General features: G+C 38.1%; 1 protein-coding gene and 1 pseudogene across 1 annotated transcript in view; both read right to left on the reverse strand.

Moving 5' to 3' along the window:
* Positions 1–8,730: 8,730 nt before the first annotated feature.
* On the reverse strand, positions 8,731–9,764 carry LOC120767704 (annotated as a pseudogene).
* A 4,269-nt stretch (positions 9,765–14,033) lies between these two features.
* Positions 14,034–23,464, reverse strand: part of LOC120767713 — a 51,201-nt gene continuing 41,770 nt past the window's right edge. Inside the window, exon 6 of the mRNA XM_040093909.1 lies at positions 14,034–15,619. Coding sequence (XP_039949843.1) covers positions 14,573–15,619 — 1,047 coding nt within the window. The 3' untranslated portion in view covers positions 14,034–14,572. The remainder of the gene's footprint in view (positions 15,620–23,464) is intronic.

The following is a 23,464-nucleotide window of genomic DNA, read 5'->3' on the forward strand; positions in this document are numbered from 1 at the left end:
TGCCATACAACGCACTAGCCTTCCAAAAGTTTAACTATTTGCACCTTAGTTGTCACCAAAACCTTCAGTAAGCCAATTTTTTCCAAACAAAATTAAAGGTGTCTAATGGAAAATGCGAACAAATAGCTTCCGATAACTAATTTAAAGAACGAAGTATGCCACATCACTCTCCGAACTAAATTCTACAGTTTCTGGAAATAAAAACTATCGAAACATCAGATTCAAAGTAAGTGACAATGACTGACAACTCATTTCACTAGCTTTTACTACTAATAACTTCTTTTTATACTCTCGCAACAAAGTTGCTAAGGAGAGTATTATAGTTTTGTTCACATAACGGTTGTTTGTAAGTCCTAAAACTAAAAGAGTCAGATATAGGGTTATATATACCAAAGTGATCAGGGTGACGAGTAGAGTTGAAATCCGGATGTCTGTCTGTCCGTCCGTCCGTCCGTGCAAGCTGTAACTTGAGTAAAAACTGAGATATCTTGATGAAACTTGGTACACGTATTTCTTGGCTCCATAAGAAGGTTAAGTTCGAAGATGGGCAAAATCGGCTCACTGCCACGCCCACAAAATGGCGAAAAACAAAAACCTATAAAGTGTCATAACTAAGCCATAAATAAAGATATTAAAGTGAAATTTGGCACAAAGGATCGCATTAGGGAGGGGCATATGTGTACTTAGTTTTTTTTTTCAAAGAAGGCGTGGTCCGCTTCCACTAAGTTTTTTGTACATATCTCGGAAACTGCTATAGCTATGTCAACCAAACTCTATAGAGTCGTTTCCTTCAGGCAATTCCATATACAGTTTAAAAATGGAAGAAATCGGATAATAACCACGCCCACCTCCTATACAAAGGTTATGTTGAAAATCACTAAAAGTGCGTTAACCGACTAACAAAAAACGTCAGAAACACTAAATTTTACGGAAGAAGTGGCAGAAGGAAGCTGCACCCAGGCTTTTTTTTAAATTGAAAATGGGCGTGGCGCCGCCCACTTATGGACCAAAAACCATATATCAGGAACTACTTCACCGATTTCAATGAAATTCGGTATATAATATTTTCTTAACACCCTGTTGACACGTACGAAATATGGGTGAAATCGGTTCACAACCACGCCTTCTTCCAATATAACGCTATTTTGAATTCCATCTGATGCCTCTTCTGAATAATACGAGTATATACATTAGGAACCAATGATGATAGCGGAATAAAACTTTACAAAAATACGGTATTTGAAAAATATGTAAATGAAAAATATATTATGAAATCTCGATTATCACTTTACCGTGCGAGAGTATAAAATGTTCGGTGACACCCGAACTTAGCCCTTCCTTACTTGTTTATATTAAGTTCGGTTAGATCGTAGCATTGATATTCGAAACAAAGGTAATCCTCTATCGTGCTTGAACAGCTGGGAACGTTAAGCCTAAAATTAGATTCATATATCGATGAAGAATTTTGAGCTTACCACAATATCGTTAAAGAAGTTATTATCAATCCCAGCTACTTCACTGGGTTCGCTGAAGTTATCTACCAAGATAGTTCAATCTGAGTCTAGCAAAAGCTGGGCATTAAAGAAGAAAGTACCTGGACTTCCTTTATACAGCCTTGGCAAAAAGCGTACTAAAAAAGACGAAGAAACATTGTTGGCGGCATACAAAACATTCAACCGTCCAGTCCTTAACTACACCGCACCAATATGGTCGCCAAGTTAAATTTAAATGCAGACGAGGAAGCTTTATACCAGAACACTGCACTCTGGACTATAACGATCCTCGATCGAACATCTACAAAGTGAGACCCGTATGCTCCCAGTTAAGAAGCATAAAAAGCTCCTCTTCAAGCAGTTTCTGCTTGAGTGTTTCTCTTCCCCTGACTTTAGATATACACTAACCGCCATTCACAGTTTAGCCATAAACACCTTCACCGACTCGTGCTCAGTGAATGGTGTGGTTGGAGTCAAACTAACACCCATGCAGCCAATGAGCTCGAGTTGCCGCGAGTAGCGAGAGTGACACTTGCGCAACTTCGTTCTGAAGACTGCAACAGGTTAAACTCCTAGAAACCAAACAGATGTCGAGCATGAAACAAGTCTCCGCATGGCTCTAACCTCCTCTTTGTATGTCAAGCTAACCTTATACACCTGACACCCTTCTCCCTATGGTCTGTTTCCATCGAAACAGCACGTTTCCTGGGGCTACCCTTGGATGACATCCATGACAACTTATCTGAACCTCCCCACTCTAATGGGGACTTAAAACCGTTACAACAATAACAACGACAGAGTACCGACTCGATTCCAATCGGATGAAATTAAGTTAAAGGCCCCTTTCTAGTTTTTTTTGAAATTTTTTAAATACAAAAGTACTTGCTAGCAATCTTCCTCTATTGAAAAATTCAAAATAAACTCATAAAAATTATCCGAATAACCCAAATCAAGGATCAGCATGATAGAAGGCGCACCCTGTATCAATTGAATCGCTTTATTATATTTCACATTATTTCAATTTATGTATCGCAACAAAATTAATTGCTCTTATAAGCATTTACATGTAAATAATTCTTTAAATGTACTTAATATTTGCAGGGGCCTTTAAAAACTACATTATTTGTCCAATTAAAATGATGAAACTCATCGGTTTTAACCAAATTGAATTTATGCAACAAATTTAATAATATTTTACCTAAATACAATATATCATAGGTATTTAAATTGAAAGTGCACATGAATACTTTCAATAGACACAGTTTTTTATTTACTTAAAATGTATTCAAGTGAATGCCGGAAATACCAATCCTGCAGTGAAGTAAAAAAATATAGCAATTTAGTACAAATTATGAATTTTACATAATTGATAAGATATTCATAATCAGTTAAGAGAATTAAATAGAATCAAGTTAGGCTCCTTATTTCCCGGCTAATGTGTGGTCTAACAAGTAGTATGGATATAGGACAGATATTTAAATAGATCAGATATTCTAGATAGTTGGCTGCTGTGGTAGAAAAAAAAAATTATGTTTCAAAAATGATGACGGGCAAGTGACCGCAGTGGCTGGCTTCCGGCGAATATTGGCTTCACGACAAGTGGCTTCACATATTCCCACGTCAAAGCACCACGACGCGAGATAAGGCGCACATCAAACATTACTTTCAATAAATATATTGCCTTGCGGGCATGTCGCGCTGTCTTATTGGAACCAAAGCTCGCCATTAATATTGCTCTATAGCATGGCCCATTGACTGTAAGATTATTGCCGCTTTCATATTTGAAGATATGTGGACCAATGATTCGCTCTGCCCTTAGAGCACACCAAACAGTGACTTTTTGAAAATATAACGGCGTCTCAATAATGACTCCCTATTTATCAACACTCGATCCATTACCCAAGCTGAGTTTTAATCAAGTAGCAGCTGACAAAACGACCAACTCCGAAAAATGGGTTGGCTCATTGATAACCAAACCTCTAAAAAACGACCCGTTATGTAACGGGTCATGCAAGTAGAGGTTTTTGTGTCAATAGCCTTTGTTTTGACAGATCACGCGTGTGTCGGCCGGTGCCGTTCGCAGCAGCTCGGACTGACGTATGGAACAACTTGGCGCATTTTACGTCGAGTTCTTAAATTGAAAGCGTACAAAATACAGCTTGTGCAAGAACTGAAGCCGGTCGACCTTCCCATCGTTTTACTCTATGGGCTCTTGAAACCTTCCAAGAAGATTTGGTTTTCGAGCTAAATTTCGTTTGGCGATGAGGCCCATTTCTGGCTCAATGGGTATGTAAACAAGCAAAATCGCCGCATTTGGGACAAAGAGCAATCTGAAAAGATTCAAGAGCTGCCATTTGTTTGCGGGCTGGTAGAATCATTTATTCATATTTCTTCAAAAATTATGCCGATGAGAATGTTACTGTCGACGGCGACCGTTGGTGATAACCGACTATTTGAAGCCTGAAATTGAAGGTCTTGATCTCTCAACGAATGAAAAATCTGAGATGTAGGTATTCTTCAAAAAATGAATGACAAAAAATGTTCTTTGGAATGACAATAAACATTCCCATTAAATTTGAAGTTTCTATGCTTTTTTTAAGTAGTGAAACTCGAAATGGATCACTCTTATAATGAAACTTATTTTTATAATTTGCGATGAAATTTCTACACCTCACTGTAACTATACGATACTTTAATATTTTCAGAAAGGATAAATAATTATTTAATATTAAAAATTCTGACTTTCGAGTGGGCTTAAAATTAAAAGTTTTTTCTCTTAAGTATTCAGAATATAATTGGAATTTACTGTCGGTTGGTTCTCATCAAAAGTCCCAACATCGAAACTCTTATTAAATACAGATATACGCTGTATTATATTTGGAACCGGAAATATTTTAATTTCCTAGTTTTATAGCGCGACTACTGGAAATACAACGAAATTAAAATTCACATTTTTCTTGAGACGATTTTTTTTGTGTTCATGGTTTGATTTATATCGCCTTTGAATATATTTTCTGAAAAAAAACTGATTTGTCAAACAAGCTGCTCATAACCTCAATTGCATTGCCTTTAATTACGTCTGCTTAAATAAATATATTGCCGTTAAATTTAACTGATTATTAATTTCTCTTATAACTGTGTACATAAGCTCAAACAAATTGTACATAATTAACTTGACAGGAAGTTGACCATAATTAATACTGAATAAGCAATAAATAAATATTTTTTGCCGCATTTTCAACCAAGCGGAATGAACGGTAATACAACTAATTATTATTTTGTTAATATATTATTGCCCTATTGTGCTACTTAAAGTTTAGTTGGAATATAAATTTAACATTTTTAATGCAACAATTCAGTTATTATAAGAATGAGAGGGGATTTGAAACTGTGTTGGATGTTTGAAAGTGGTCCAAATCATTCAAATAGCAAGCATGATAATGTTATGCTCCAACTTAAAGGTTATATTAGGTCAGGTTAGGTCGTAGGGTTGATAGCTAAAGCCACCTTTATGGCGATGATAATAAAGTGACAATACTGGTCTTGAGCTCGCTGACTCCGCGCTCCAATGTAACCAATTAGTGTTTGACCTACTTATCAATAGCATAAAGCATTTTATTATCAGACTGTTTTGTTTACCTGCTTATGGTAGAATTGCTGCAGATTTCAAAGCCAATGAGCTCATGAGTCGTTGAGGGTGTTAATAGCTCCACTGTGAATGGAGGTCAGTGCATGGCTGAACTTTGTTGCGTCCGAAGTCTAGTCGTCATATTGTTTTATGCCATTGCCGTAGTGGAGGAAGGACACGAGAAGCACTTCATAGTGAACGGCTAGATATCGTCTGTTGGTGATTCATATTTTGATCAAAAGCGAAAAAGTAAAGCCTCTGCTAACTCTTGCCTTAAATTTTGTCTCTTAAACTCTTCTCATTGTTTTCTTAACCCATATTTTAACTAGGGATATCACATAAAAAGGCGTTTGAGGCGCAGAAACCAAACTTGCTGGTGGAACTAGACGTTAGCCCGACAGAAATAAATCACCATAAAAATTCGATTAACCCTTGAAATGCATCCTTAAATTCAAAACTATCATTATAAAGGATTACTCTTAAAAAATTTGAATACAATTTTAATAGTTATGCATTTTCTATTAATATTTGACAGCTACAAATTCATACAAATAAAAACTCAGCTCAGAAAATTTGTCAGCACTTTAATGGTGATTATTTTATTATTTAACCAATAAGTTATTTTCAGGTTGTGAATTTATGAAAAACCATTTAAATATTTTATTAGAAAACACACACAAAACTTTGCGAAACATAAACGAATATGTCCGCGGACATGATGGATGCGAAAGACCGCTAAGGCGATTGTGTGGGGTTTGTATGGCGTTTTGGATTTTGAGCTTTTAGACATATAGCTACTGCTCACATATATATGTACATATGTATGCATGTATGTATATATGTACATCAATATGTACTTTCTATTCGCGATTTTGTATGCCCTTCTTGGGGCATAAACGGATATGTACGACGCAATGAAAAAGTAACTAAGTAAGTAAAATTAAGACTAGTTCATAACTGGCAATTTTCAGTTCAAAAGTGAGGTAGTCCGACAAGGACTATACTTGTACCTAAACTTGAGACCGTTAGTTGGAAAATTTAAAGGATGTAAACTCAAATTTTGTAATATTCTTGATTATGCTCAATATAGCTCTTAAAGCTGAGGCCACTGACTATGAATTTCGGTATTAAATTTTAATAATTTCGACTCGTTGTTGGATCGTATGTCTTTCAATGATGAAATGGCAAACCTTACTGAAGAGAAATCTCAAAAGAACGGGAAAAATATGGCATCGTTTGCTGCCCCCATAGGTCTACTTTTGTAGCGTCCCTATTGAAAACTCCTATAGTCGAGAGTTTTTGACTGACGTAAAATATTACTGGCGGTTTTGGTCCATAAGATTTTCTGACATTATTTTTGGGCTACCGAGAGATTAAATCAACCGAAATCAGCTGATTGACATGCTGAAGAATACTACTTTATCTGAAATAACATCTACTAGAATGGAAGAATGACAACCGTCTGACTAGTTGTGGTCACGGCTCATACTGGCTATAAGGTAATGAGTGCATACCACTACAGTAAGTCCTATAAGTACAGGGTATTGCATTATTTGCATTTCAAAACAACATACTAGCACATAAAAAAGCCGAAACTAGTCAACAAGCAAAAACATCGTCAACCTATTACACAGCAAATAAAATAAATGTTCACTAAGCCCCCATGTTCAGCCGGATATGAGTGAGTTTTTCATGAGTTTCGTTAATAAAACACAATTTATTTGTCACAAAATGCCAATTTGAAACTCGCGGGAGTTGCGTGTTTTTCGTGTGACACAAACACATACATACATAACTGCACATTTGCGCACAAGCACTTATGTGGCACTGCCATAGTTCCGCAGAGAACTTTAAACTTCGTGTTGCAGGCATGAAATAAAATCATAAATGTCTATATTCATGCATATGCCTTCATATATAAATACGTAGGTAGTAGTGTTTGTGTGCGCATATACCTGAAAAGCATAAGCGCATCGAGCCATAAATGCACACATTTTTGTACACGAACATGCATGTTGCAAAGTCAACCTGAAAGCGCATCAAATTGACAGAACAATTTTTAAATATTTCAGTTTTTTCCGAAAGTCAGCAAATTTTTTTGCGTAATATGTTGCATGCCCCGACAGATTACAATGAAAATGATAGACATAAAGAGCTGAGTACATTTTTTTTGTTTATCAGCTTGTGGTCGTTGTTTGGAAAAGCGCTACTGTAAAGCGAGTTTTTCACTGATATCAAGCAAGTGCGCGTTATGGTGTGCGGATTATGCTGAGAATTCGAAAAATTTTAGTTAAATAAAAACAAATTCTTTGAAAACAAAAAGCACTCTCAACAACTTTTATAGTTACAATGAAACACAATTATTGGTTACAAGAGTTGCCGATACAATACAAAATTAATTATAATTTGTATAAATGTTTTTGTGTATATCCTAACAATTTTTAATTATTTTTATAAGAATCAAGCAAATATTTGTATAAGTGATTCTAAAAAGTCAAAGGAAGTTGAAAAACTAAGATTTTGGATTTTTAAACATACTCTTAAAATGCCGGACCGAAATTTTCTCAAGTTTAATCTCATAGATTGTTTTAACCATTACTCTTTATCTCTGTCTAAACGGGAGTTAAGCGAAGAAATTGATTACATTGCCCCTTGCAAGAGTATCAGAGCATTAATTTGACCGAATTATTTTGCATACCCTGAAAAGAATATACTCGAACTAAGTTTGCCACGAAGTTTGGAATACGCAGAATAAAACGTCGAAGTCCCTACAAAAGTTATATGTAATCGATCAGCGTGACGAACGAGTATGCGAACCAGTCTCTGAGTTTTTGAGGTTTCGAAGTGTCATTTAGGATATTCCCCGCTCTCCCAAAAGGTATCGGACCACCATGGCATCATTGTATGGAAAATTTTGTTACTTTCCAAGACAACAGTGACAACCTTCTAAGAAATTATACAAATCGAGCTCCTATAAAAGTGTTGCCTTTTTTATTTCGGGATTGGAGATCTAAAACAAATTTTAATCATTGTAAATCGCTTTATTGCTTTTCAAAGTAATATCCATTAAAATTTATATACTTTTTCATGCGTTTGAAACAATTATCGGGGGATTTTGGCCACTCTGCCTTAGGTATCTCCAAAACATTTATTTTGGTGCATCAACCTCGTCTTGAGGTGCCCAGAAACGTTGATCTCTTAGTTTACTTTTTACGAATGAAAATAAGAAGAAGTCATTCGGTCCCAAGTCAAGACTATACGGTGAAAGACTTATCAAATTCAGGTTTTGAGTGATCAAAAATTCAATTTGTTCAGTCGATGTGAGAGAACTCGCAAAGTCGTGGTGAACATTGATCCGTCTTCAGTGGTAAGTTTCTTGAAAGAAAATTGGCAAAATAAAAATTATCATATAATATTATATCACTCACAATTTACAGTTCTGCGTTGTTCTAGTGGTATGGTGGTGACATATCCATTTTTTTCCAAAAAACGTCAGGCATCTGATTGGAAGGGCTTGAATTATCCATAGAATCGACACGCCATCTTTCCGAACCTGGCATGCAGAAGATCCTCGGCCACTTTATTGATCTGGAGGATGAAGATTTGGCCTCAATCTTCGATGATGCAGTTCGTCACGCTTAACACCCTCCAGTCGCTAGTTGGCACGTCCGGATTCTGTTTTTGTAGCAGTCGCAGTGCATATTTTGGGTCCACGCGAGGTATGTTTACCTGCGCTTTGGGCACCGATGGAATACTGCCGCGGTCTACGATCTCCAGCTTCGCTCCCTCCCAAAGGTTAGGTTCACCGTTGCATTTTAAGATCTCGGCACTGCTATGCAATTCTGCTCTATCAAATGACGGCATGGGTGCCCTTGGTTCGACGTTCATTCTCGAGAAGAGGTCTTCCAACAGTTTCATTTTCGCTATTTTCCACCGCTCCTGTGACATTTGTTCCAGCGGGTTACTGCGGTCTATGAGCGTGACGGTCATTTACCGTTTCGCAATCTCATTGGCCACTACCACTGCTTTAAACGTTATTGGTTTGTTGTCCGCGTGCTTGACATCTAGCTTTCCGGCTATTCCGTTTTTTCGAGAGCGCCTTAGGTTTGCTCTCCGTTGAATGCTGCCACTTTTCAGCAATGTGCTCCTCAATACGGGATCCAGGGCATTACACCAATTCGGAGTGCTATAGTGTGCCCGGCTGTTCTTCACCTCCTCTCTAGTCCAAGCCAGCCGTTTCACATTTGCTTCCTTCAGGCTGAACTTGCCTTTGAGGCAGTTGCATATTCCGGCCGCCGTCTTATATCTCGCTTTTTTCCTTCAACCCTCCTTGCTTGGCTTCTTTCGAAACCCTCTTTTATTACCAGAGTTAGAACCCTTGGTCGCACCCGTGCGCTGTAAAGCTGGTTTGGCAGTAGCACTACAACCACCGTAACCTGCTCCCGTTGGCGGCACAGCTCTAACGCGCTGTACCCATCGGTGGTAGCAGCCTCGTCTCCCACCGACTTTTAGCCCGATATCCGGTCCGTTTCGTTTCTTTGTCGTCCTCCATTACGAGTTTTAGATAAAGGAGTATCCACCATTAGCGATTTATACCTACCGCCAGGTACCTCATCAGCAATGGCCGTTGTAGTATTTCCCATTCACCTACTTCTACTTCTGAGGATGCATATAAAGTAGTCGAACATAAGGGGATGATTGGAAAAATACGTCAGCCTTCGCTAGGGACCGCCGGCTTGCGATGTAATGACTCTGCCCGAAGCTAGCTTGAGAACGTAACATTGTAAGCAGCGACAGCCATTGCCCAGTCGACACCCTCACAGTATAGCTAGAAGAGAAGAGTTAAATAAATATGTCAACCTGAGCATCAGAAAATAAAAAGGTTCCAAAATTTGTTGCTGGTTTAGTTCAACCCGGAAACAGCGATTTCCGATGTGTTTCCGTAGATCATCGTACAACTTTGTGCTGCGCACGGTGAAGCTTTATCTCCAAAAAGAGATTAAAGTAACACAGACAGCTTAAAAACCAGTTTTTTTTTTAATCCACATTTACAAACGCGCCTAATTAAGCACTAAATCACATATATTTTTATCAGCGGTTGGCAAACTTTTCGGTGCAACTCGTTGAACCCAACTCTTGTGTCAAAATTGTATCTCCGACATTAAAAGCGGATTAAAGAACAAAGCTTAAAATTTTGATAACACAACAGCAACACCTACAGTAAAATATGCGCTAGACGAAATTAATTCCTTCACCCACCCACCTTCTTCCTGCTTCCCACAGCGCAGGCATAAGAAAAGCCTGCTGGAATCAAGCGCCAGACCAATGTTGTTGACGATAAGCAAGAGATTGAATAATTCAGTATGGACATTCGTTGTGTGTCTGTGTATATGTGCGTGTCTACGGCTAACAATCTCTCCACAAGATTGTATTTACATTATCTACAAACAAATACAAATGCACTTTCGTACTTGACGTAATAGTGGTGATAGTGCCACGAACTTTATCAAAGAAAAACATTGCCAAATACGTAGAGACGCAGAAACTCCCTGCTCAAGCCTTAACTACCCCTGTACGCAGACGAAATTTACATTGTTCTTCTGCTTACCAGCGCTTCTTGTCCCCCCTCTTACTTTCCCGCCGTGTGGCGTATAGATACTTAGATAAAGGATAACAGGCCAACGCATCCTATCACTCGTTTTTAGTCAGATTGCCATTGTTAAGTTACTTTTGCACTTTTGATGAGTTCATGTTTTTCTTGTTGACGTCGTCGTTGTTAGAGAACACGCTCGCCGCATTGGTGCGAAGCTCCGTACTTAACTGCATTGAAATTCGTCGGTTCGGCCGACCTGTTTATACTCAGTTGACTTCATATTTAAGTTGAGAGGTTTTTGTGCTGAATCGTCACAACGGTCGTTTGGCCTTACCCCGAGCCGGCGTATTTCATTTTTCCGGGCGTTTGTTGAGATTACGTAACTACTTAACATGCAAATGATTTAATTGGAGACTTATGCATTAAATTTCTTACTCGGATTAAGTGTTACAATGTCTTTGCATTTGACACTTTTCGTTGTTTGGCGCAACAATGACGTTATTATACTTGGCTCAACCGGAAGTGGCTGGCCGAAATGCGACAATGCTGAGAGAAATAGAAATCTACACTAAAACTAGCGTACAAATAGAGTTAACTCGCTTAGTGCGTATGTATATTTAAAGCGTGGATGCGTTAGTGGTGCTAATAATGTCAAGTACCTGGTTAACAGTTGTTAAATAAAGTTCAAACTCTGCATTATTTTGGAAGCGCTAGAAAAATAAAACTGTGTAAGTGATGCTAACTCTAATTTAGGAATCTTTATAATAATTGAAGTAGATAAAGCACTTAGGCTGTCAAAGATAGTCTCGTTTGCAGCCCCAAACGCTCCTAAGCTTATATTTTAGGAATCGACGAACCAAACTCAATTCTGGGTTAGCATGTTTTGGATATCTGTAGGCGTGTCTTAGACCTGATCTGACAAAGACCGGACATTTAAGTAGGAATAATTGATCTGATACCTTCTAAGCTGCTGCGATTACTGACATCCAGCAAGATTTTTAACCGGACATCGATTGGGTAATGATCAGTCGAAGCCACTACAAAACAAAATGATAATATTGCTGTGGGCTAAGGACTCACTATACCTCCGCTTACCTTACCATTACTCCGTTGCAAAAGGAACTTGCGACTGCTCAAGTAAAAGTAGTTAACCAGAACTCATCATGCTCACGGTAGACGCCGTTATCTAGTAGTAAAGCGATAGAAGACAAAGAAGTTTCGAACCGCTCCCATTATATTTACTAATAGCGTGGTAAAGGTGCATCTCATTGCACGCTCTTCTTTCTTGTTAAAAAGTAGTTCTCTTTAAAAACCTTTAATGTAAAAATTATTTTATTTATAATACTATAATTGGAAGTAAAGTATGCGTATGTACAGTTCCAGTGTATAAAGAGCTCGGCACCGAGCAAGCCGACTTCCATTGATTTACAAGTACATTTGCTCTTCAACTCTTAAAGAAAACTTGTACGATTTCTATTGTAGTAGCCATAAGTACTACATATGTGTGCCGAGCAAACAGTACTAGTATGATATAAATCCTGCATCATTCAGGGTTTCTTGGATTTGAACACCTTTATAACATTCTTTAAGTAGTTTACATCATATGTACACCTGCGGACTTTTCTAACATGAAAATACTTTTGAAAATATCCATTAGACATCAGCGGCGGATAAGAGAAGTAGTTGGTTATACCAGTGACGAATACTATCAAAACTTGTCGTTTCGGCGCCGCAGTACGTCGATATCTCAAATTAAAAGCACACAAAATAGGGCTTATGCTAGAAGCCGCTCGACCTTTCTAAACGACATCGCTTCGCTCCATGGGCCCTTGAAAAGTTCCAAGAAGATTTGACGCTTTCGAGTTAAATTGATTCAGCCATGATGCCCATTTCTGGCTCAATGGGTATGTAAACTAGCAAAATTGCCGCATTTGGGACGAAAAGTAACCTGAAAATATAGAAAAATAGAGCTGCCATCTCATCCAGAACAAACAACGGTTTTATGTGGTTTGTGGGATGGTGGTATCATCGCTCCATATTTCTTCAAAAATGATGCCGGTGAGAACGTAACCGTCAATCGTGACCATGGACTATTTGATGCCTGAAACTTAAATTCGTGATCTTGGTGTCATTTGGTCTTCACAAAACGACGCGACTTCCTACACATCGCATCAATCAATGATTGAAAGAACACTTCGGTGAGCAGAAAATTTCAACTTTGGGCCGGTCGATTGGTCACCAAAATCATGTGATATCACACCTTTTTCCATTTTTTCTGTGGAGACATGTAAAGTCTAAAGTCTATGTGGACGATTTCGCTTCGAACCCATTAAGCAAAACATCACGCCAGTTACCAGTCGAAATATTTGAATGAGTCATCGAAAATCGGACTCAACGGACCATCTGAGACGTAGCCACGGACAACATTTGAAATAGTTAATCTTTAAAAAATAAATTTTATGGCATTTCTTCGAATGATAATAAATATGGAAATAGATCACCCAACAAGAAAGCGCCTTTTAATTGAGTCAATTAACATTTTTATTAAATGGTACTTACTACCTAATGTAGAGAGCTTTCTAATTGGATGAATTAAATACATGTCTGCAGCACTTGCTCACCTTTAACAAATGTCTTTAAATTCAAAGGCTCGGATTTATTAATAATAATTGAGTCAGTTAACAAATTTCAACCATTTACTAACTGAGTTCAATCAACGAATGTCATGCGGTTCGTAAGTTTCCTGAAACGTGAACTTTTTCATATTTTATACGTACCTTAGCAATCGGGATTCCGATTTCCAAATAATACCTCTGAAGATATTAGTTTTCAGAGATAATACTTACAGATACTGAAGATTATACTATTTTGCTTCCATTCAATGGTAGTAAGGCTTGCGTAACCGGAATGTACCTTAATTTATATCTGCTCACATACTGTCAACTCTATTCCTACCAGTGATTTACATCAAATTGTTACTGGAACTTACATTTTAGCCATAATTGACGATTTACATTGAGAAATACAAATGTCGAGCTTTACTTTAACTTAACGGCGATACTTTTAGATGACGGAACGTTGAACTGAATTAGACATAATCATCTTGATCTTGACTTCAGTGGAAGAAGCTATTTTGAGCAAAACTAATATAGAAGGGTTTTCATCTCAAGTAGTTTACTGAGTTTGAAGCAGTAATTATTTTTATTCCTTACAAAACATATAAAGTTGGATATCCAGAGATATGGTATGTATATTATAATTTATTATATTTCATATCTGTATATGTATGTATATATAAATAAGTGTAAAATCTAAAAACACAATGTGTATGAAGCTTTCTTTTAGTCTTTTAAGTTAAAACAAGTGTAAACCATTATTTTAAATGCGCTGTGATGTATATAAGTAACTGTAATAAAATATATAGAATATGCAACAGGTGATGAGTATTATATTAAGGCATTTTGCAAGACTTGTAAATACATATTTCATCAGAATTCATAAAAATAATTACGCCGAATACTAAATAATGCTTACATATACTCTCATAAAGCTTTGACTGCACTAACGCACATTTTTACTTAATTAAATATCAATAAAATACAATATATTTAGATCTGCGTAGAAATCTTGGAGCATGACTCATATTACCCGAGCGCTGCGGTGAACCACATAGCGCACGAGTGCATTGCGGCATATTAACAGCGGGAAGTCTTACACAAATTTCGTAAATAGTTTGCTAAAGCTTTAAACTTAACCTAAAAATCTCGCAAATTTTCACAACAGCCAACTTACTGCTGGGAGTTTGGCACTAGATATGTTTAACACTAATTTTAGATTGCTACTCAAGACGCACACTTCCTATTTGGCAGGGCTGGCAGGCTCCGAAATGGTCAGTTTTTCAAACATCGGCACGGCGCCGGGATTTTTCAAAGCATTCACATCGAACACTTCAGCATCGGGATTTATGGCGATATCGGGATTCTGCGCCGCTAAGTCATTGACGGCAATGTCATTGGACAAATCCACCGGCACCGCATCATAGGCATCAATGTCGTTGCTCAAATCATTTTGTTCATTGGAAGCGCGCGCCAAATCTGCCTTCAAGTCACCCCACTCCGAGTCGAAACCGGGATTCATCTCCACTTCGTCGCCCTCCGCTTCGTCATCGGATGATGAGAGATCTTCACGATTCTTGTTGTTTGCATAATTTGCGTAACGTTTCTCATTTGGTTCGTTGTCAACTTCATCAATGCCAGCGTCAGACTGCGCAGCCACACCAGCATCTTCACCCAACCACTCAGCCGAATCATCAACAGATTTCGCCAGCTCAGTTACTTCATCGATTCCGGCTGTTTCACCACTAGCTGTTTCGTTAATATTTTCCTCATCCAATTCAGCACGCAAATCATCCGCAGTCTCAGTGGTTGACTCGTTGGCGGCGGCGTCCTCTTCAACGTTAGTTGCATCATCATCGGTTGCTACGGCTTCAGTTGCTGCTGCTTCTGCTGCTGCGGCATCATCATCAGTATTTGATGACTCATTTGGGCTGTTATTCGCTGCCGTTTCCTCATTATTTTCAATTGTAAGCGCTTCGTCCTCAACAGCATCCTGTGTCGTTGGTGTTGCTGCTGTTGTTGTTAGCTCCTCCACAGCAGTTGTAGTATTTTCGAGGTTTTCCATGCCGGCTTTTATCTCGCTGTTGTTAACAGACTTATTGGTTTCCGCTTCGATATTTCCGTCTATTTCAACTACCTCGGCGATTTCTTCTTCCGAACTCTGTTCAACGCTTCCTTCGCTCGCTGCCACTTCAAGACTATTGTCTGTAACAAATGCAGCATTTAAGTTGGCGGCATTGTCCTCATTTGTTATTGGCAACATTGTGTCTTGTATGAGTTGCGCTAGTGGCTGGGGAGCGGTGTCGAATGCGCAGTGCAGTCAAGAGTATTGTATGCCATGTGAGCGTGTGGTGCGGATGGGAAAGGCGAGTGTTCAGCGCGTTGATAGGTGGTGGTGACAATGCGGATTCAAGAAAACGGTTGATGTGCCAAAATGTGGGATTAAAGTTGAAATTAAAGTTGGAATTTCGTTTGCAATGTGTGTATGTGTGTGTGCATGAAACGATAAGAAAAGGTTTTGCGAAATTCAATTAGTTTTAGGTAAGCTTTAGGTTAGTTTTAGGTTAATTTTAGGTTAGTATTTATGTTTAGCCACTTTAAATGAAGTACGAATGAGCGTATGAAGCAGCTGAGCAAATTAGTTGATTTAAAAATAATACTCACGCAATAAAATTGAAATCGAGACTTAAACTAGATAGCTTATTGTTTATGGTATAATACTTGAATGATTGCTAAACCAGCGCGACCACTCTTTATATATGGCCAACAAAACCGCAAATTCACTATTGATAAACAAAACCTACGCTCTACAAAAAATAAAAATTATTTACGCTCAGCATAGCTCACAAGCAATCACTCTCAAAATTCAAATATACAGCACACTCAAATACACTTCTAATGCCATCATCTGAAAAAAACCGCTCTTAGCAGGTTTGAGTCATCAAACAACGCTTCAATGTTGCTCTTAGTTGTTTTGTTATTGTTGTAAGCTATACTTGTAGTCAATTTGCACTCTCTATTATTGTTTCATCAAAATTTTTTGCGTAGCGCACTTAATACTCTTGGCATTACTCATTAAGATTCCGCTGCGTTGCCGTGAGTCACCTTCAACGACGCCGAATTACCATATTTCCTGAACAGTCAAGAATTTCAAAAATCCTACGCGCCAAGTGCTAACCACAGTCGCGTCGTATAGTAACTTATGCCGCTGGCTGGTAGCTGTTAGCTGTCACCTTAGTATGACGTTTCAAGCGACAGATCACTTTACAAGTGCTTTGTCGCTATTATGCTGTACCCAGCAAGAAAAAGCGTTAGGTTTTGAAACGTTGGGCAAAAAATAGTAAGACTTTAGAGTATAAAATTCACGCGAAAACCTATTCACAGAACACTGAACAGACATCTATGCCATATGTCACATCAAAATAATCATTACTATCTGGTATACGCTTGTCTTTCTGAAGTATATAAAGTGTATTGGGAGATCTTTACGTTCTATTAAATTTTGTATGCGAAATCAAATTTTTGGTGCAAAAACATTCAAAATGTTGGAAAAGGCCTTCGGCGACAATTGTTTGTCGCGAGGAAGTGTTTTTGGTATTGTTATAGAATATCCAAAGATGGTCGAGAACGCGTTGACGACGAATCGCGAACAGTATGTCCATCAACATCAACTGACGATCAACACGTCAATAAAATAAAAGAATTGGTATTTGATAATCAACGATTAACAGTTAAAGATCTCACTGGCATCGTAGGAATATCGGAAGGGTCAGTGGAAACCATTTTGAAAGACCATTTGCCCCTAAGAAAAGTCAAAGCACGTGTGGTGCCAAAATCACTTAAATATTTCGAAAAACAGCGTCGCGTTAACGTCAGTAAAACAATGCTTTTCGACTACCATGATGTTATGAAAGATATTATTAATGGCGGTGAGTCTTGGATCTACGCTTACGACCCGGAAACAGGCGAACAATTGGCTGAATATCGTGGTAAAGGGGAGCCAAATCCAAAAAACCACGTCAAAGCAGACAGTTTTCTTCGATTATCGAGATGTGGTGTACTCCGAATTCCTTCCGACTGGCCGAATCGTCAACAAGGAGGTCCCCGCAAAGACCGTACTCATCTGATTTAGCTCAGTGAGACTTCTGGCTATTCAGCGTACTCAAACAAACGTTCCGAGGAAACCGCTTTGAGTCAACTGAAGACATTAAACATGAATCACAGTTAATGTTATTCCGGAAACTGACCTGATTTTAACAACTGTTTCGAGAATTGAAACAAATGTCAGCACAAGTTTATTGGAGCCAAGATGAATGACATAAATTTTGAAAAATAAATTCAGAATTTTAAAATTTTGAACAAAGTCTTACTCTTTTTTGATCAAAGTAATATGATTACGATTAGTTAACAATCACCAATTTACCAAAGCCACAGATATTCTCTACTGGGTAGGCATGCGTAATGCATATGGGTATATAGTGTATGGCAACAAAAAGAATGATACATTTATACGTATGTTTCTCTACAAGTAGGTGTGCTACAAGCGCGTATACAAGCGTAGCTGAGAAGCTGAGAGCAATTTTAATTTTAGTTGCTTTTTCACCCATTTCTCGTTATAATTTCGTGGAATCATAAAAATATCGTTCTTTTTTAAATTAATCACCGGCATTTTTTTGGACGTAAGCAGCACAACAAAAATAAAAGACAAATATTGATGATTTGCGGCTTGCGCAAAATAAAACGTGTGCAAAAAAAATTGTATGCGACTGAATTGTGAAAATTAAAAATATGAAGCTGGATAGACTTAAGACTAAGAAATATACACATTTTATGAAAAGAGCGGTACTATATATGAGATGTTTCGTATTTTTAAAACGCCTTTTTATTTTGGAAACTTTTCATTTTATGAGGCTTGAACTATTTTTACGGTTTCTCTCATTTCTGCTCTATAAGCGGCAGCCTCTTCAGATGTAGTATACTATTAACCTATCCAATATATACCATAGCAACTTTGATAGCTTTGGAAGTTCTAGTCGTGAGTGCGAGCCCGCTACGTATGCTACTTGTATTTACAAGTATATTGCAGAGAACTCACTGGGAAACTGGGAAACTGGGAAACTACAAACTTATTATTACTTTTTTCGACCGGACAATCGTTGCTGTTTAATTGTATTAAGTTGCTGATCGAATTTTCGACTCTTTCTTCTTGGAAGTCAAGAATTTAAAAGAACTATATCCATGGTACAATGTCTATTTTGATAGATTTTATTTAGTTTAATCCAAAGAGATATTTAAGAAGCTGAGAGTAGCTCGTTATTAATAGAACAAAGTTTGGTAATGAAAACCGAACTCTCGCTTCCATATCACTGGTCGCTATTTATGCGGCTATAGAGATACTCTCCTCCCATCAGTTGCATTGGTGTCATACTAGATTCAGATCCACCATAGACACAACAATAATAATATCAATCTTTTAAAGTCAAAATGTCACGAATAATCACTAGGATCAATCAAAAATGACCTTACGATTGCAACGTTCAATGAGAATTTAACTTATCCAGCTCATTTCACTTGGTCCGTCATATACTTCTCGTTATTGATAACTCGACTATATCGGTATCGTCGAGATGATCTGGCTACTAAGCGATAAATAGCGATTTACCAATGAAGAATATAGCAGAGATGCTCTTTGGAGATAAAACTTCTAAGCCGGAAAATGTTAAACAAATCAATGTATTCTATATACGTTTCCTAGAGATTGAAAAACTAAAAAATACTAAACGATAATTATCCCAACTAATCATAGACGAAATCTAACAAGACGACATCGTCGATGTACTCGTCTACTGCGACATAGATAGTTGGCAATCGTCGGGGTACTTTAGAAAGACAACATCTAAACTAAACAAAGTAAAAAAACCTTTAAACCTTCCTCAAAAATGACATGATAAAAGATATGGGTGTTTGTTGAAATCGTTACTGAAAAAGCTTTTGTAGATAATCGTCCTAGAATATTAAAATCTTACGCATATTTTTTGACCGCATCCGACACTGACAACAACCTCACTCCGATGTCCCACAAGGCAAACGCACGAATCATCGAGCAAATTATGGGTTGACCTAGAACAATTCTAAACACTGGGTCTACGTAAACCAGGAACCACACCCACCTGGAATCGGCTGGGCATAAAACAAAAGTTTTGCTCATAAGCACCAGGCATGTGGAAGAAAGAATATTGATCGCCCATAGGGAAGTTTGAGATTACTTCACAGCCACAACTGCAGTGACTTGGCGTACACGTCAGGAAAAGCAATTACTCTATTAGCAAAAGTAATGAGCTCAGTAATAATGTATGCGACCCAATATTAGTCAGGGTTCTAGACATCAAATACTATGCAAGATTAATAGCCACCGTGACAAAACTGAGCCTGTTTCAACAGATTTGCATCCGTCAGTTCGAGTAACTGAAGAGGCTTAAATTGTCTTGCCACTACGACGAACTAATACTTAACCGGTGATATCGGGGAAGAGACTTCAGTTGGCTTTAAGTTTAGTGAATTCAAATTCGGCGAAGAATTGAAGACGTGCTTTTCTAGAAAAGTATTGGTTGGACTTCAACTGAGTTTGCTGCTTCCAGAAAAAGTATGTACTTCGGAAACTCAAGAAATGGAAAATCTTATTGACTGCTTGATAGACATGTAAATTGTAAAGTTTGGCCTTTATTCATCGAGAGAGAAATTTACTTTTCAATTGCTCACTCAGTTCAAATTAGCACCTGTTAGCAAGAATGATTCTGCGTGGGAGTTGTAGGCTGACATTGTTATTTGTGCTGAGACTGATTGCAAGATAGACGAAATTATCGATGACTTCAAAGTTATGGCTGCCAACAGTGGCGTGCTAACCAAGTCGCGAATGCGATGACAGTTACGGACCTATACGCTTTTGTTCTTTGTCCAGTCGAGAGAAAACAGAACTGACAGTGAGGTTGCTGAGGCCAATAATATCAATTTCATCAATCTTAGATTGTACCTCCCACATTTAGTTCTGCAACACGTATTATATTCTCCAGCAATTGATTGAAGAAGTCACACGATAGAAAATCTCATTGTCTGAAACATTGCTTGCTATAGAACGGCGCGGAGAGGTCCTTCCCGAACCTGATGGAGCTTTTGGTATTGCTCAACGTTAGCTTACACAAACATATTATATTTTTGGAGATAACCAGTTTCAGACAAAGCGGCATAGAGGCAGTTCCTTTTCGTGCTGTCGAAGCTAGCTTTAAAACCGAGGTGGGGTGTGTCGATCTTCCTTTCATGGATATTTTTAAAGATTTCAGCTAACGTGGAAAATCAGTCGGTAGTAGATTTTCTAGGTCTAAAGCCACACTAATAAGATTCAATAAGTTTGTTGTCAGTGGGCTTCATTCTTTCACTCACTACACTCGATAGAACCTTATATGCCATATTAAGGAGCCTTATCCCATAGTAGTTGGCGCAGATTTCGGGGTCCCCCTTTTTGTAGATTGGGCAGAGCACACTTAGGTTTCAATCTTCGAACATGCTTTCATTCGACCATACTATAACTTGCGAAGAAGCTGATGCATCTACCTTGTTAGTTCTCTGCCGCCATATTTGAATAACACGGCTTTGTTATTCTTCAGGCGGGTAATTGCTATTCGAACTTTATCATCGAACTTCAGTCGGGCAATTGAACATCAATTCCATAGTCCCCTTCTGGGAACTCGGGTTCGCCATCTACAATTGTTACACTTTTACCTTCCATAACTTCCATCTGCACCGAATAAAAAAAACCTCTAGATCAACTCTGGGGGTTCTAAGAGAGTATGCTGCGTTCTTATAACCTTCTGTTAGTCGCTGCATCTTTTTGTATAATTTTTGAACATTACCTCTGTCAGCCAGTTTGTCAAACTGTTTATACTCACGCATTTCGTGCTCTTTCGATTTTTCTCTGCATATGCGTTTCGTTTCTCTCTTCAAATTTCGCTATCCATTCGGCCCCGGCTTGTGCAACATTGCGATGTAGGTGATGATGGAGATTATATCACTTTACCTCATTAAATCCTATGTCCTCTTTTATCCGCTCTCTCTATCTTGTTCTGAATTCTACTCGCCTATCATATTTGGTGCTCTTAGAACGTTTGCTTTTCCATGCAAATTTGACAAGCATGCACCGCCCCACAATAGCGAGCTGGAAAATGCCGAATCGATGACGGCTATTTACACGCTTCAAAACGCCCATATTGATGTACCCTTTAGCGAGCCAAATGTTAATGATTTTTTCGTGGCCATGCAGCATACTGATTTATAGCAATGACATACAAAAGCCACAATAATAAAAATATTACTATGAAATGCTTTAATTATGAATGCAATTACAAATGACGTATTAAAAATTAATTACCATTTTTTCTATGCAATAGAATGTCACCGAGTGTGCAGAAAAAATATCGCCAGCAATTAAATGGTCAAAAATTACTGTAAAAATTGCGCGATGCGATGAATTATTAAATTATCAAATGAAAATGTACTAAGTAAATGCGCAATTATCGCGCGAAGCATGAATGACACTCATTAAAACGAAATTAATTTGCAACCAAATGTCGCAAAAAACGAACAGCAACAACAAAATCACAAAAATGAAATAAAGTACATAAAATGAAATTCTAAATTTTTCACCGCATATTCCAAATTACTGCGGCGTGAGTTGTTAATTATACAAATATTTTAGAATTCTTTCACCTGTTTTTGCGCCAACTTATTTACGCACACACACACATATGCAGGCATTTGCTCAAAGGGTTATTTATGTCATTAGGAGTGTGTATATAATCCAATCAGCAAGCAAATATGTGCTAACGGTACTCTCGCGCATACATAATAAACACATCACATTAATTTAATATTAACCGTTAATGTAGCAAAATAATATGGAATTTATACATTTTTTGCCGCCAACCAGCGTTTTTAATGACATTAAATGTCACACGCGTCCACAGTTGGTTTTGAAAAGATTTGATTATTTACAAAAAAAATACAAATTTTTCCATGTTTGAATTTGCTCATTTGCATGAATAAATCACTGCTGAAATTAACGAATTTTTATATGAAATAACACTTCAATTGAAATCTCGGCATAGATGAAATTTTCAGCCTTTTCGTTAGCCTTTCATATTTATTTGCAGCAAATTTTGATTCGGTTTTTTGCATTTGCTGACCTTTTGGCAGCATTTAAGGGATTCTGATGCGGACTCACAGCGCAGCAAACGCGCTCACCAAATCATTTTTATGTTTTACGCTGTCTGTGGCATGCAACACCTACATTTTTCACATTTTATCTAGCTGTATAGATTTGTTACCTAGAAGCTGTTATGAGCAGCGGACACATACATATACATATATGCATTAGGGTGAGTCGACAACTAACCGAGCGAAGTTATGAGTTAAGCATAGGTTAGGTTAGGTACGAGTAAATAGTTTGATTTCTTGTGAGGTCGCAAAAAATTCAGTTGTTATTGTTGATGTAGCGGCAGAATTCTTCCAGGTTGATAAAAAAAAACTCCGGGTCCATTCCGATTACATAGACCCAACTGTCGATGGAACGGCGAACTGTCTGCTTCTCCGTTGTGATGTTAGAACTCTTAGATACAGATCAAATAGACCGTCGCATATCGACAAAACACCTAGAGTTTGCCACAAATTCATTAAGGCGGCTAGTATCAACACCAGCCAATTCGGCGGGTTCATCTACATCCCATCTTTAGTTCGCCGTGTTCATTAAAAGTATGACAACCAATATGCTTCAACCAAAGTCTGGCGAAGACTGGACTGTGGACTAGAAAGTGTCCAGTTATTTCCACCTTATCATCTTCATTGCAACTTTGACAAGCTCCGTCCTCTGCCTACATCCCAACGCGTGGGTGTCAATGGGACAGTGTCCAGTTAGGATTGCGGCCTTATGAGCCTTGCCAGAAGCTAGCAGTTCAGTAGACCTCACTCTGTGGCAGAAGGCTTTCACAATCTCACAAGTGCTGGTTCCCGCCCAAGATTATTGAGCTCGCACAAGGCACATAGATCCAGTGCTCGAATACTGAGGTACCTTATGAAATCCGGTAAG

Source organism: Bactrocera tryoni, chromosome 2, assembly GCF_016617805.1.
Source record: "Bactrocera tryoni isolate S06 chromosome 2, CSIRO_BtryS06_freeze2, whole genome shotgun sequence".
Lineage (NCBI taxonomy): Eukaryota > Metazoa > Arthropoda > Insecta > Diptera > Tephritidae > Bactrocera > Bactrocera tryoni.